Genomic DNA, 14,958 nt, shown 5'->3' with positions numbered 1-14,958 from the left:
GTGGATAGCACACTAGACTCAAACTCCGATGGTCCCGTGTTCGAAGTCTTCCTGGAATGATTTGGTTTTTTTCAGATTTTACATACAGCAGCCCTGATCTTTGCCTATTAATTCTGTTTCGTGTCTATACCAAAGCTGCGTGGGTTCCGAATCGGTAATCGTACCGAAATGTTTCGGTATCGATACCGAAGCGGCGTGGGTTCCGAACCGGTAGTCATACCGAAAATTTTCGGTTTAGATACCGAAGTGGCGTAGGTTCCGAATCGGTAGTCATACTGAAGCTGCGTGGGTTCCCATTCGGTAGTCATACCGAAAAATTTCGAAAAAAAAAGTAACAAACGATATCGATACCGGATACCGAAACTTTATAGTATCGCGATCAGCCAGGGTGTTATCAAATAAAGGTGTCTAACCTAATATATTTTTGTCATATTTTCTTATATTTATTTTGGCTGTGCCCTCCGGGGGCCCGTTTTTCCATCTCATTACCTTACAGTGTATCCATACTAATTTGTATTCATCCTCTAGACACAATACTTATGTCGTGTGTATTGCTATTTTCTCATATTGATTTCAACAACATAGTTTGAAAAATTCATAACAAAAAATATTCACGATTGCTTGTTTATACGCTCGAGTATTGAAAAAATCTTTGGGCCATGTAAATGCGTAGATGTAGGATCGACGGCAGGGAAATCAGGGACTAATGGGTGATTTCATAAAGTTTCACAAGCGATCACTTTATTAAAGAAACGGAAATACGGAAAAAGTTACAAAGTTGACATAAAATAACTGAGTGAAGATGAAAGAAAGAAACAAAATACGGAACAAAGAGAGAAAAAAACATGACCGAAGCTCTCGTCTTTTCGTTTTCGAGGATTCGCACGAACTGACTTTGTATTGCGCATCGAGCCGGGCCTCGTCCCCTCTCCCTAAAAACACGTGACGCTCAATGGCATATACTCACGCGCCTTTTCTGTTTATTTTTTTTTGTTTGTTTTCAGAACATAATGCTTCCTACATAAATATTTACTTGAGTTGTTCCATGATGATTATGGAAATTTATTCCAATGAGTAATTGGGTGCTTAATTTTTGTCATATCAAAATTTGTATCTTGGAAATGCAATGGACACCTGAAGTTTGACAACATGTATGATACAACATGTATATTGAGTAATTTCACGCCATGTTTGCGATTGGCATTATGGGTTGAAAAATTCATGTGTGATACAAAATGTTTTTCAATAAGGTTTTTTGAAGTTTTTGAATGTTTTTATGTAACATTTTTAAAAAATTTCTTCAATGATTTTCGTCAAGGTTTGTGCATTTATAACTATTTGATATTCTTCGAATATTTGAAATGATTCCTTTAATTTTCCAACGATTTTGAATGTTTCCACAATTTTGTGATATTAAAATCATTTTCCGTAAAGTTTATGAATGATTTATTGTATTATTGTGGAATTTTTCTCCCCCAATTATAAATTTTGTTTTCAAAATTTTTATGAATTCATTGTGAATAAAATAGATATGAAAGCTTTTCAATAAAACAAATGTTTTCGTTGATTTTCCTCAAAATTTGACAGAACGAAAGACAGAGAAAAAAACATATAATACACACCAAGTCCAACAGAATTGGCAATTTTGATATATTATATATATCACATTCAGAATCTAGATATTTTTATTTTATTCAAAAATGGATTTCCAATGACTTTTTGAAGTTTTTTTATCCATTTACTAGGTGAGTTACAGACGCGCGCTCCGCGTACGTCATCTTCTTGCATAGCGTAACTTTTTATTTATTTTTACCAGGTTTCATTTATATTTAATAATTGAACTCATTAATAACTATTAAATCAAACAATCATCATTCAACAAAATTCGAAGAATTTTCGAAAAATCGAGTCGAGCAAAACGATATCGACAAAATGTCAAAAATGGTTTGAATTGCAAGCTGTCATTTTGACGGAACGAATGAGCGTTGTTTTTTCCGGATGAATTTAGCCCCACAATGATCGTGTTTCAAGAACCAATCGGAATCGCGGAAAAGCGATGACAATGAACAGCTAATTCACGCGTCACAACTTAGAGAAACAAAGTGGATGCACATATGTCGATGCACAACATTTTCCAATTCTGCATATAGCCACCGAGTTTCAATCAGGGAAAGAAAAAGTATAGAGCGCGTCAAGACCAACAGAATTGCTTATCTTTCAATATATGCATTGCATTCTGAAACCATAAATTGTTATGCCATTTATAAAGGAGCTACCGCTGACTTTTTGTAGCATTATTTATTATTTATTTATATCCATATTTTATAATTCTTCTATAATTTTTTGAAGTAAAACTTCTATAGACGCGCTGGACTTGGGGGGTAAACTGGTGAAAATCTTGTTACGGAAGTGTGTAACGGAAGTGCTACAAAAATATGAATGCGCATGCGCATGTACATTTTTGTTCTCTCTCACGCTCATTGCCATGGGCTCGTGTGATTGGGCGAGGCGAACGATAATTGAGAGAGAGAGATATATGTTAGTAGAGATAGAAATACCTAATACACAGTGTAGGCCCATCGTCCCCACTCTTACATTTAGTCTTGAGCCTTGACTTGGAAGTATTGCAGAAGCAAGAGAGAGAGAGAGAGAGAGTGATGGGCACGCACATATTTTTCCTTTCTTTCTCTCATTTATGCAGTGTTGGTCCGTTAGCCTGCTTTACACGGACATTGATAGAAGCCCTATAGGGCTTCTAAATTATAGAAATTTCGCGTGTATATTTTCTTTCTCTCTTTTTCTCACTGCCAGTTCATGAAGTATGTACATCTCAGTAAAACGTGTGTGAGTTTTGAGTTCAGTAGCTTTGGGGGTGTCCATTAATCACGTGAGGTTCGACGGGAGTGTGGGGGATGTATTAAAACATCACGGTAGGTCACAAGGGGAGGGGGGGGGGTAGATGTACGACTAATATCTCGTGAATTTTTTTCCTTCAAATTTTGGGAATGTTTATTTCGACGAATTGATATACGACCTCGTGGTACGTATACTGGTTCTAGTTTTTACTGTGTGATGGCGCTCGTAGCGTTATGAACTCTGCGCTTGCGCGTTGCGGAAAGGGCATATATGTTTCGAACCTTCGTGTTTTGAGCGGCGACAAACGTTAAAAACAGTGCTCGCAATCAATTTTTGTCTGAGAAGTTCGTTACCAAAAGGCTTCAATTTCATCGACACTACAATGTCGTCGGAACTAGGGCCTTTGTACAGCGAATTATTCAAACAATATCGGTTATTGCACGAACAAAAAACATGGATGAAGGGCCAACAAGATTTCAATGTTGTTTGGGGCGAAGAAAAGGCCAAATGTTCGAAAAAAGACGAACTGGCAAAATTTGCGAAAAATCTTCTGACCGATTATCGCCAAAGAAATAATGCAAGAAAATCTTCAAATATTCTTTATTATTGTACCGCGGCAAATAAACAAGTAAGTAATAAATACTGCCTTGATAACAATGAATACTTGGTTTTTCTACGAATGTTCGAGCAGTAATCGATGAACTTTTTTAATCATGTAATTGATTTGAATAGTGCATTGATAATAAAAATATCTCTGGGCACATCGCCAGACGATTGTGGGACTTTAGCACTATACAGCAGTGCTGATCCGAGTGCCAAATTGAAACCAAATAAAAGCGAATGCAGCAACCAAACTTCCTCAGGTACGTATCATTTCGATTCCATTGTAGATTCTGACTAGTGTTAGAAGTGAGTGGTTTTTACAATATCTATTTTTTCTTTCTTATTCTTTCTCTCACCTGGTTAATATAAGGGATCACGTTAGAATCACACATCTCATTCGTGTCACTAAATTCTCGTTAAAAATAACTATTCTTTTTTAAAGAATGATTTTTTTATCGATTAAATAAAAATTGTTGCTGTAAAATTGCATTCAACTATTCAAACAAACGTTCTACTTTGGAGATAAAATTATAATTATAGTTACAGGTGTACAGAAACGTGACTTCCGTATTCTCGACATCAACGACGACGAAGAAATGATTGATAATCCAATAGAATGCACTCCGCCAATTAAACGTGCTCGAGCTACCCCTGCCCAGGATAAGTTAAAAAAAGAAATTTCACTGCTAGAAGAAGAACTTCAAGTTGCAATTCGTCGAAGAGACTCGGTAAATTCTGATGGAAGTAATAACGACGAATAAAAAAGATTCAAAATGAAATCGAATCTTCAAAAAAAGAAGTACATAAAAAGAAACAGCATGCAATTCACGCTAAAACACACAGAGATTCTTATAAATTAAAAATTGATGCGGTTTGCATTGAAAATCCTGAAGTCTCTGGTATTTTAAAATTGTGGCCAGAACCGAGTCGTCCGCGATTAGAGGAAAAGCAACCCGAATTGCTCAAAACAATTATTGATTTGGCGATGTTTGGAGCATCTGCGGAAGAACGGCGTCGCTCTGAGGCCCTACGTAGTTGCTGAACCCTTACCGACCTTCATTCTAGATTAGGAGAGTTCACCAGATTTCGAGGAGTGGCACGTACATTCGTTTACTACCTCGGAAGTATAATACGCTGGAAGGAAAGCGACACGTTACTGCAGTGCCAGTAAAACTAAGCCGTCCAGAAGCAGATCATCATAAAGCCCATCCCGATCAACAGTTTTGCATCAACACTATCAGGTCTATGGAAACGATTGCATCTATCTTGGGGGCTTCTCAAGTCGGCTTTGTTTCTCAAGATGACGAAGCTCGAGTTCCTATTGGTTTGGCAGCCGCAAACAAACAGGCACCACTTTTAATGCATGTAGAGTACCGCGTCTCCTTGCCTGACCATGATTGGGTACTAGCGGCAAAACACAAATTGATTCCCAGTGTTTATGCCGGTTGCGTGATCAAAGAAAACACGATCGGTCATCCAGAGAGTGTCACGTATTCAGGACCAACTTACATTTCTATTCGGAGCGGAAAACACTCGTCTTCTACTGCATCGACTCACGCTGTAGATTTTGAGAAGCTCACAACTCTCGACATTTTCGACGAAATAATGCGTACTGATAATGCAATGGTGACTTGAAGCACGTCATGATGATTTCTTGTGACGGTGGTCCGGATGAGAATCCTCGCTATCCAAAAGTTATAGCGCACGCGACAAATTATTTTGTCAAGTATGATCCGGACGCAATATTTCTATTTACAAATCCACCTGGAAGAAGTGCTTTTAATCGAGTCGAAAGGAGAATGGCGCCTTTAAGCAGAGAGTTTTCAGGTGTAATTCTACCGCACGATACATATGGAAGCCATCTCGATGAAAGAGGGAGGATAATGGATTTAGCAGTCGAACAACAGAACTTCAGTAAAGCTGGCGAGGTTCTCGCTGAAATATGGAGCAGCATGTTAATCGACGGAAAAACTGTTATCTCCGAGTACGTCGAGCCGAATGCAAGCACCGAATGGTTCATCCCAGATATGCCATCAGAAGAGTGGTGTAGTCAGCACGTCAGGCAGAGCCAGTATTTTCTACAGGATTTTACCCAATTCCCATTTTTACACCAAGTGCCATCAAATAGATATTTTTATATGGTCCAAGATTAATATTTTTTTACGAAAATTTGGTAGTGTTTTCATCGTTTAACAGGCTTTTGTGCGGACGCAATTAACTTTTTTGTGTATCATGCATTTTTTAATGTTTTTTCTTCAACACAGATTGTTAAGTGTGACGAAAGGGATTGCTGCGGTGAATTTCGGAGTTCCCTACGAGTTATACTCCCAGAACGTTTTCTACCAGCTCCGTTTCCCGTACTTCAGACTCCTCATGGCCTGAAGGTCCCAAAACCAGCACAACATGACGGCAAAAAATTTGCTTCCTTCCCATTGAGACAATCTCTCAACATCGCACCTCATCGTGATCAATTTCACGCAATTCCATATGATTTATATTGTCCAAGCTTGTCTTTGGGAGCTAATCTTATCGAAGAACGAACGTGCGGCAAATGCGGGTTATACTTCTGTTCAAAAAAGGCTGTTTTATCGCATAAAAAAATACATAAGAAACAAAAAATTTCGAATAAGTTCAACAGCATAGAAAAAAACGAAGGAGAAAGGAACGAAGAAAGAAAAAATGAAGATGAAGAAATTGAAGACGGAGAAGAAGGTGAAGAAAAAAACGAAAATGTAATTAAAGAAGCGAAAAAAAATAGAGAGAAGCATCAAGATAAAAATTCAAACGAGGACAAATACACTCCAGTAATTAACATTGAACAAAATTCTCATTCACCTTGGGCAGATAGTTGAGCTCTAATCGAAAAGACTTGTATTATTTTTTAAAATTTTAATCTATTGTTATTTCTAAAAAAACCTTGTTTATTTTTCTCAACTTGTTGAAAGCTGCCAAAATATAATTTGTGTTAAACGAACATTATTATGTTTAATTATATTTATTACATTGTTTCCATTGTCCCCATGAAATATACCAATTCGTTCAATTTGAACTCACGTGACATATAAGGGGGGAGGGGGGGGCAGCTTCAACATCACCTAAAATCTCATGGGGGGAGGGAGGACTTAAAAATGACTAATAATGCATCACGTGATTTAGATGCCCCCGAAGATTTTTATGGACTTCTATGTACGTCTGAATTCGTTGTTACCACACAGCTATCAAAGGGAACTCGTATATATAACCTATATTACTACACATGATATATATTCACGCAACTGACGATATATTTACACTGAACAATATTCCTCGCACTCTGGTTTAATTGAACGATTATCTCAGTTGATACTTATTTCCAATCGAACGAAATAATGAAATCTTGAAATGTTTTGTCGCGCATTTTTTATATTTTTTTTCACATACGGATCACAGACTACATTTACGCGGCCGCTTTTATATCGGTTTAGTATACTACAAGTTTTAACAAAATAAATACTAATATGCACTCCGTTAGATGACGAAAATTATTTTTATTTATCCCGCACGCACTTCATAACATAACCCCAAACGTCAACATGACGTGAAACTTCGGCTGGTGACTTTCGAGCTCTCGAGCTCCTTAGCTTTCCGCCAATCTTCCCTGCTCCTTTTATTGAATGTTATATATTGGCCCAGAAATTTTCTCACCCTTCATATTGGTTGCAACAAAAATTCTTTCACCGGGGATTGGTGATTATGGGGTCAAGGAGCTTATGTTTGTAGCGGTCGGAGTACGCGTGTACAGATACGTCAAATCCTGAATGTGTTAGTAACTTTTGCATTATCTTAAGCCCGTGTACCCCCACCACCCGAATCGTTTTATTCACAGAAAGTATAGACTCAGTGAGAGCCTCAGGCCAGCAGGCAACAGGGCTGTCAATGTACTTGTCCCGAGACTCTGCCGAGTCTCTTGAACAGTATGAATGCAGTAAAAAAAACTAGAAACAAGTACATTTTGTGCACTTTGGGCAGTCACCGGAAAAATATGGAAATCAATGTTTGTAAGACTTTTAATTCAAGAAACAAAGCGTTGACAAATAAATGCAGAAGTTGCCAAGCACATTGCATTACGAAAAAAAAATTCAAAAGAAGAAAAATTGTACGCAAAAAATTACCACCACAAAAATACAAAGAAAAAACGTTACAAAAGGAAATTGCGACCAAAAAAATTAAAATCACAAAAATTTAAAAAAAATGACAAACGAAAAAAATTATAAACCACTAAATTAGAACAAAAAAAATTCGGCCGTTGAACTTGACGTTTTTTTTCTAGTTAATATGATCTAATTTACCTGTATTCACGAATTTGATAGTCGAGTAAAACGCGACGTATTACGGCCAAATTTTTTTTGTTTCAATTTAGTGGCTTATAGTTTTTTTTGTTTGTCATTTTTTTTATATTGTGATTTTCATTTTTTTGGTCGCAATTTCCTATTGTAACTTTTTTTCTTTTTATTTTTTGTGTTTGTAATCTTTTGCGTACAATTTTTCTTCTTTTGTATTTTTTTTTTTCGTAATACGATGTGCTTGGCAACTTCTGCATTTATTTGACAACGTTTTGTTTCTTGAATTAAAAGTCTTACAAATATTGATTTCCATGATTTTACCAATGACTGCCCAAAGGGCATAAATGTATTTGTTCTCTAGTTTTTTTACAGCATTCATGCTGTGTTGCAGGTTTATTTAATGACTTTTTGTGTACTCTAAATCTGAAACTTTATAGGATTTATTATAAAATTGAAGTATTTGATCACACAATAAAGCAGTCTACACATTCGTCTACACCCATCTCTCTTTCTGTATTTTGACATACTGAAGCCGAATCTGTGGTTAGATTGGCGAATAGTATTTCAATACTTCAAGTGAATTTCAAAATACTGTGAAAATAAATGAAAATTGCGAAAAATGGCCGTTGAGATGAATTTTGTTGATCTAGATTTAGAATGCTTTCAGTATCCATCTATTTGAAGGTCCTGGACTCAAGGAATGGCTCACAAGGAAAGGTTCTCTGCTGATGTCCTTCGATTTTGATGAAATTTAAATATTTTATTCTACATCAAAATCTAAAGGACACGTATTTTTTTTTATCGGCGAAAAAACGTTTCTAGGGGTTGAAATCATGCTTTAAAGTTGAGACCTCCGAGGGGTACTTTTCAGGTTTCACCTATTTTCACCTGAGATAATAGAATGCACCCAAATGGATAATTATCTTAATGATAAACGATGAAAAATGCAACTGGTTTCATATCGGAGGGTTGCATAGGAAAAAAGTTATAGGGGTTGAAATTCACAAAATCGTTATAACAAAAAAAGTATTGCACCTATCTCGATGAACTTAATTGTATTTCGAAGAGGGTAAAAAATAGTAGATACGTGATTTTGCGTTTTTCTCGCAAATCAAGTTAAAGGGGTGAACTACCCCTATATATGTTTACATCAAATCTCAATCAAACGGCAGTAATTTTTTGTTTTCCTTATTTCTTCTGGTCGTGATACGTTTTTCCTTAACATTTTCAATATTTACATCTTAAATGATGGATAGATTTTTCTCCAAATTACATTTTCATAACTAGTGAAAGTTATAGAACCTAAAGTATGCGTCCAATCCTTATGGTTTATTTTTCATTTGAAGGCAATCTGACTCTTCTAGTTATACTTAGAAGATTCTATTCAAAATTTATTTAAACAATAGATTTTACCTAATTGAGCAAGAAAAATGCGAGAAAATCAAATTTTTCGGTTGAAAATTCTACCACTTCATCATTTCGTTTTTTGTAACTTTCCATGGTATTCATATGAACCACATCCATAGTTTAAAAGAATTCACTTTTTCCCACCAAAAATTACTGATGGGATAACTTCTACAGATAACAATTTTTTTTATTAGTTAATATTGAATAACCCCCTAGACAAATTCCAAAAATATCTATTCCTTATGTTTTTTACAAAAATTCAAAATTAATTAAAATTTTTCACAAAATAAGGGTAGTTCACCCCCTTAACTTGATTTGCGAGAAAAACGCAAAAACACGTATCTACTATTTTTTTGCCCTCTTCGAAATGCAATTAAGTTCATCGAGATAGGTGCAATACTTTTTTTGTTATAACGATTTTGTGAATTTCAACCCCTATAACTTTTTTCCTATGCAACCCTCCGATATGAAACCAGTTGCACTTTTCATCGTTTATCATTAAGATAATTATCCATTTGGGTGAATTCTATTATCTCAGGTGAAAATAGGTGAAACCTAAAAAGTACCCCTCGGAGGTCTCAACTTTAAAGGGTGATTTCAACCCCTAGAAACGTTTTTCCGCCGATAAAAAAAAATACGTGTCTTTTAGATTTTGATGTAGAATAACATATTTAAATTTCATCAAAATCGAAGGACGTCAGCAGAGAACCTTTCCGTCGGTTTAAACCAGTTGAGATTCCGTAAGATCTGGACAAGCGATGAGAATTTGTATTATGAGTTTTAAAGGCTTGAGATGTTTACATGCGACTCTCGAGACTCTGTAATTGAAGAAATAAATAAAATGGCCCAAGATGTTAAAGCAATCTCTAACTACGCTTTGAGAAATAGTTTGAAACTTAATCTGGACAAGCCGAAGGCTATTATACTTGGTAGCAACAAATATATTAGTAAATTAAACTTAAATACCCTTCCTGTCATCAGTATCGATGGTGTAACTCTACCCTATGTACATGATGTTCGTAATCTAGGAGTTATTAAGTTGTCAAATTTATCGTGGGCTAAGCATATAAACTGCTTCTCGAGCAGGTTAAACGGTGTGATGTTAGACATAAGAGATATTAGACATCTCAGACATCTTAGACATCTTAGACATCTTAGACATAAGAGAAATGCACTTTCAACCGAGGTGCGAACCTCAGTAGTAGTCACACTGGTTATTCCAGTGCTTGACTATTGCTATATTGTTTATAATTACCTCACTGCAGGACTGAATACCAAGCTGCAGATTTTGTTGAACTCAAGCATTCGATTTATCTTTAATTTAAAATTTGATGAGCACATTACTCCTTACCAACAGTTATGCTGGCTATTTGTTAAGTCTCGCAGACTTTATTTTATTGGTATCATGGTTTACAGAATTCTGAGTAACCAGGCACCATCCTATATTGTACCAGTACTTTCAAAAACTTGTTTGTGATAGCTGCTATTTACTTTTGGCATTCCTTATTAAATTCGATTCGCTGTTCATCATCTCTAAATATTCTGAAGACTCCCCTGTTTTCATATTTATTTAAAGTTGTTGATGCGTGAAACACTCGGATGACACTAGCCAGTAAACACGAATTTTATTATCTCATTCCTATTGTATTATGCGATCTGTAAATCTAGTCATACTTGCGCTACCATACTCGATCCTTACCAAAATCTGCACACTGAGCACTATTTTTTATTTATATTTTTCACTTCTGTTCATTATTCATCTCAAGTCACAGTGACTTAATAATGCCCGCACTGTATCTTTCTTACTTTTCACTATCTTAATACTGTTCGTATGATTGTAAGCTACCTTTATAGTTTATTCTAATCTATAAAATAATTACTAATTTTACTTTATACTTTTTGTATTCTTAGCCTCAAGGATATGTTCAAGGCTTAATAAATATATCAATCAATCAATCTGTCAAATTTTGAGGAAAATCAATCAAAAGAATTTGTTTTATTGAAAAGTCTTCATATGTTTTTTTTTCAGAATGATTTCAATGAAAAAATTAAAAACAAAAATTTATAAATAAAGGAAACAAATTCCACGAGGCTGGAAAAAAATGATGAACCTTACGGAAAATGGTTTTAATGTCATAACATTGTGGAAACATTTGAAATCGTTGGAAAATTGATGGAAACACTTAAAATATTCCAAAATTATCAAAATCGTTATAAAATGCACAAAACTTGACAAAAATCATTGGAGAAATTTTTTTGAACATTACATAAAAACATTTTAAAACTTTAAAAAACGTTATTGAAAAACATTTCACATCATTTGGAACTACCACAGACAAAAATATTAGATATCAAACCATGAAAATCCCCCTTTGGGGAAAAAAAATCGGACAAGTACGTTGATGATAGCTCATTTTCGCATTACACCACAATAATTCTCAAACCTGACAATGAAAATTATTTCAAACCACGAAAAAATATTCAAATACATTACAATCATATAGTATTAGAGGATAATGTTATCCACTAATATACTGATTATGCGGTATTTTCAACGTTCGTTATTATTTTAACAAAATGAGAAAAACATAATTTGCAAAAATTTCATTTATTCCAGCATACATGACAGAGTATTCCTCGATAGATCAACCAATGTTTCAATTTCGCATTCCACGCTCTGTTGATTTGTTTTCTTGAGTTTATCAATAGCCAGTTACATGAGATAGAAAAAAATTTTCCACTTTTACGATTTTATTGAATATGTTGAAATCTTGTCCAGATCTTGTGGAATCTCAACTGGTTTAAGCTGAGTCATTTCTTGAGCCCAAGAGCTTCAAATACATGGATACTGAAAAGCTATCATAGGATCTAGGATAGGATAGGATCTAAGATATCGTAGGATCTAGGTCAACAAAATTTTTCTTAACGGCTATTTTTCGTAATTCCCACCTATTTTCACAGTATTTTAAAATTCACTCGAAGTTTTGAAAGACTATTTGCCAATCTGACCCCAGATACGGCTTCAGTTTGTCAAAATACATAAAGAGAGATGGGTGTAGACGAATGTGTAGACTATTTTATTTTGTGATCAAATGTTTCAATTTCACAATCATGGTTTCAATTTTTCAATAAATCTCATAAAATTTCTGATTCAGAGTACACAAAATGTCGTCAAATAAACCTGAAACACAGCATGAATGCTGTAAAAAACTAGAGACAAGTACATTTATGGCCTTAGGGCAGTCACCGGTAAAATCATAGAAATCAATGTTTGTAAGACTTTCAATTCAAGAAACAAAACGTTGTCAAATAAATGCAGAAGTTGCTAAGCACATCGAATTACGAAAAAAAAAAAATACAAAAGAAGAAAATATGAACGCAAAAAATTACAACCACAAAGAATACAAAGAAAAAATATTAGAAAACGAAATTGCGACCAAAAAAATAAAGATCACAAAAATTTTTAAAAATGACAAACGAAAAAAAATTATAAACCACTCAATGAAACAAAAAAACGTGTAGCCGTTGTACTTGGTGTTTTACTTGACTATCAAATTCGTGAATACAGGTAAATTAGATCATATTAACTAGAAAAAAAAACGCCAAGTTCAACGGCCAAATTTTTTTTGTTTCAATTTAGTGGTTTATAATTTTTTTCTGTTTGTAATTTTTTCTTAATTTTTGTGATCTTTATTTTAGAAATCTAATGAATCTGCTCATATAAACATAAAAATATAACATAAAAATGATATCGGGTAAAAAATTACTTTGAATTAGGGAGCTGATTAGCGATACTGAGTGTACTATGACAAATACTGTACTGAAATTTACTTGAAAAATTTTTTGATAATGCGTATTTATAAATTCAACTGTGATGTTATTGGAAGATTTATTTATTCAATGACTTTTTGTGATTACCAGACTCAATTTTTGATGACTCAAAACTACTGTTTGGTGGAATAATACGTGTCAACTTTTTTTGCAATCCTTTTGCCGTTTTTTTACGATTATCCGAAACTTTATGTGAAATATCTCATTTTTAACGTCGGATCCACCTAAGACGTTAACTCTTCGATATGTCAACTCAACGTATAATAGATTAGACTATTAAAGTGTTTGCAAGTGGATTAAATTATTATGTCATCATGTTATGTGAAAGATTGCAGCAGAAAAAACTCATCAATCTTTGTGTCAGCTGACAAGTGGCTGCATTAAACAACATACTAAAACACCGAGACGTATAATATCAACAGATATATAATAATGAAGCATTTTAGTACGTGCTGTATCGGACGACATGGAACAAATAAGACCACGATCACCATGTGCAGTCACCTACAGTCTCTGTGAATGAATATCATTTTTTGATGCCACTGTACCTGTAGCAAAGAGCCATTATTGTGAAAGAAATGAAGACACCCTTGACGATCCCCAGCATTATGAGTACCATAGCTGTCGTACTGAGAGCTGGTCTCAAGGGCCCTGCAAAATCATGAATCATGCTCCAATGCATTTTCACACGCCTGCTGTATTTTATTATTCTCTATGATATTACGTATAAAGGCATAATGGCGTCGAGCCGCTACCGCGTCTCTTGATTCCGCGTGGTTTCGATCGGTCAAGAAGTTGACCACTTCCAAAAAAATTGAAATTTTGTTACATTGCTTAATTTCATGAAAAAGAGACGTGTTCATTTTTTAAGAATTTTCGGATCGCATTTTTTCGAATTTTTCAAATTTTTCATATGCCGCTATATTTTATAAATTTACGATCAAACAGAAAAATGTTTCAAACAAATAAGTTGCAATTTTTTACATATATTTGGTGAAAAAAAATCCAGAATGTACTCAGAAATGTGTACAAAGCAAGTATTTTTTTCAGGATGCTTAATTTGTTGTTGCAGAGCTATACTTTGTTTTATTATTATGTTTTTGGTTTTTTTAAAACTATTATCATTATTTAAAATTATTTTTTTCCAAATTGTTTCACTCAAATTTTTAGATAAAAGAACATTGACAATAATAATATTAATGTTTTGGAGCAAATTGGAGCACAGTTCATCGGTAACGTAAATGGAATTCCATGGAATCCGTTCGAAAGTTACGCTTTATAATCAATCTCACTTCTTCCACATTTTATTCTCTCATTTTTGAGGTAGCCACTACCTCAAAAATAACAATAATAGTAATAATTTATTGAGCTTAACAGGTTGACTGGCAAACTTTTCTCAGTTTTCGTGCCAAAACGGGTACGAGCTAATAAGTTACCGAAACACGCGAAAATTTGTTTCTGGGAGTATTTGAGGTTGCTGATTCTATTCCCAAACTTAGTTTTCACTTAGCTACGCTTGGAGGAGTGAAAGTGAAGGTTAAAAATGAAAATATCATATTTTTCAGTGGCATGTTTTTATGTCATATTACATAAAAATTCGAAGTTTTTTAGGACACCAGACTCGTTAGTCGGAATAAAACAAAATTCAATATCTGCAAAGAGGTGAAAAATAAGGTTTGGGGGTAAAATAAGAATATAGAGCATTCTTCATAAAAACTCTACGTTTTTTATAACACAAGACTAATTTTTCAGAAAAAACATAAATTGGTCACCCCGAAATATGTGAAAAATTCGGATTCACAATGGGTTGTTTTCTCAATGGGAAAATTCAATGCTATGTTCCATAGAAACTCAGTATTTCTTAGGATACTGCACGCTTTTATTAAGAAAAAAAAATCGAGTCCCTGTCTATTTTAGTTGTTTAATCGGTATTGTATAG

General features: G+C 34.4%; 1 protein-coding gene across 20 annotated transcripts in view; it reads right to left on the bottom strand.

Annotated features, from left to right (window-relative positions):
• mmd (mind-meld) overlaps positions 1-14,958 on the bottom strand; it is a 619,790-nt gene that overhangs the window by 225,314 nt on the left and 379,518 nt on the right. Inside the window, exon 20 of one of the 20 annotated variants that reach the window (XM_043427306.1) lies at positions 13,568-13,670. The exons of the other annotated variants lie outside the window; for them this stretch is intronic. Within the exon in view, the coding sequence (XP_043283241.1) occupies positions 13,568-13,670 (103 nt within the window). The remainder of the gene's footprint in view (positions 1-13,567; positions 13,671-14,958) is intronic. 20 annotated transcript variants of the gene reach the window in all.

The sequence above is a fragment of the Venturia canescens genome, chromosome 8 (assembly GCF_019457755.1).
Source record: "Venturia canescens isolate UGA chromosome 8, ASM1945775v1, whole genome shotgun sequence".
In the NCBI taxonomy this organism is placed as follows: domain Eukaryota; kingdom Metazoa; phylum Arthropoda; class Insecta; order Hymenoptera; family Ichneumonidae; genus Venturia; species Venturia canescens.
This window is presented reverse-complemented; position numbering and strand designations above follow the sequence as displayed.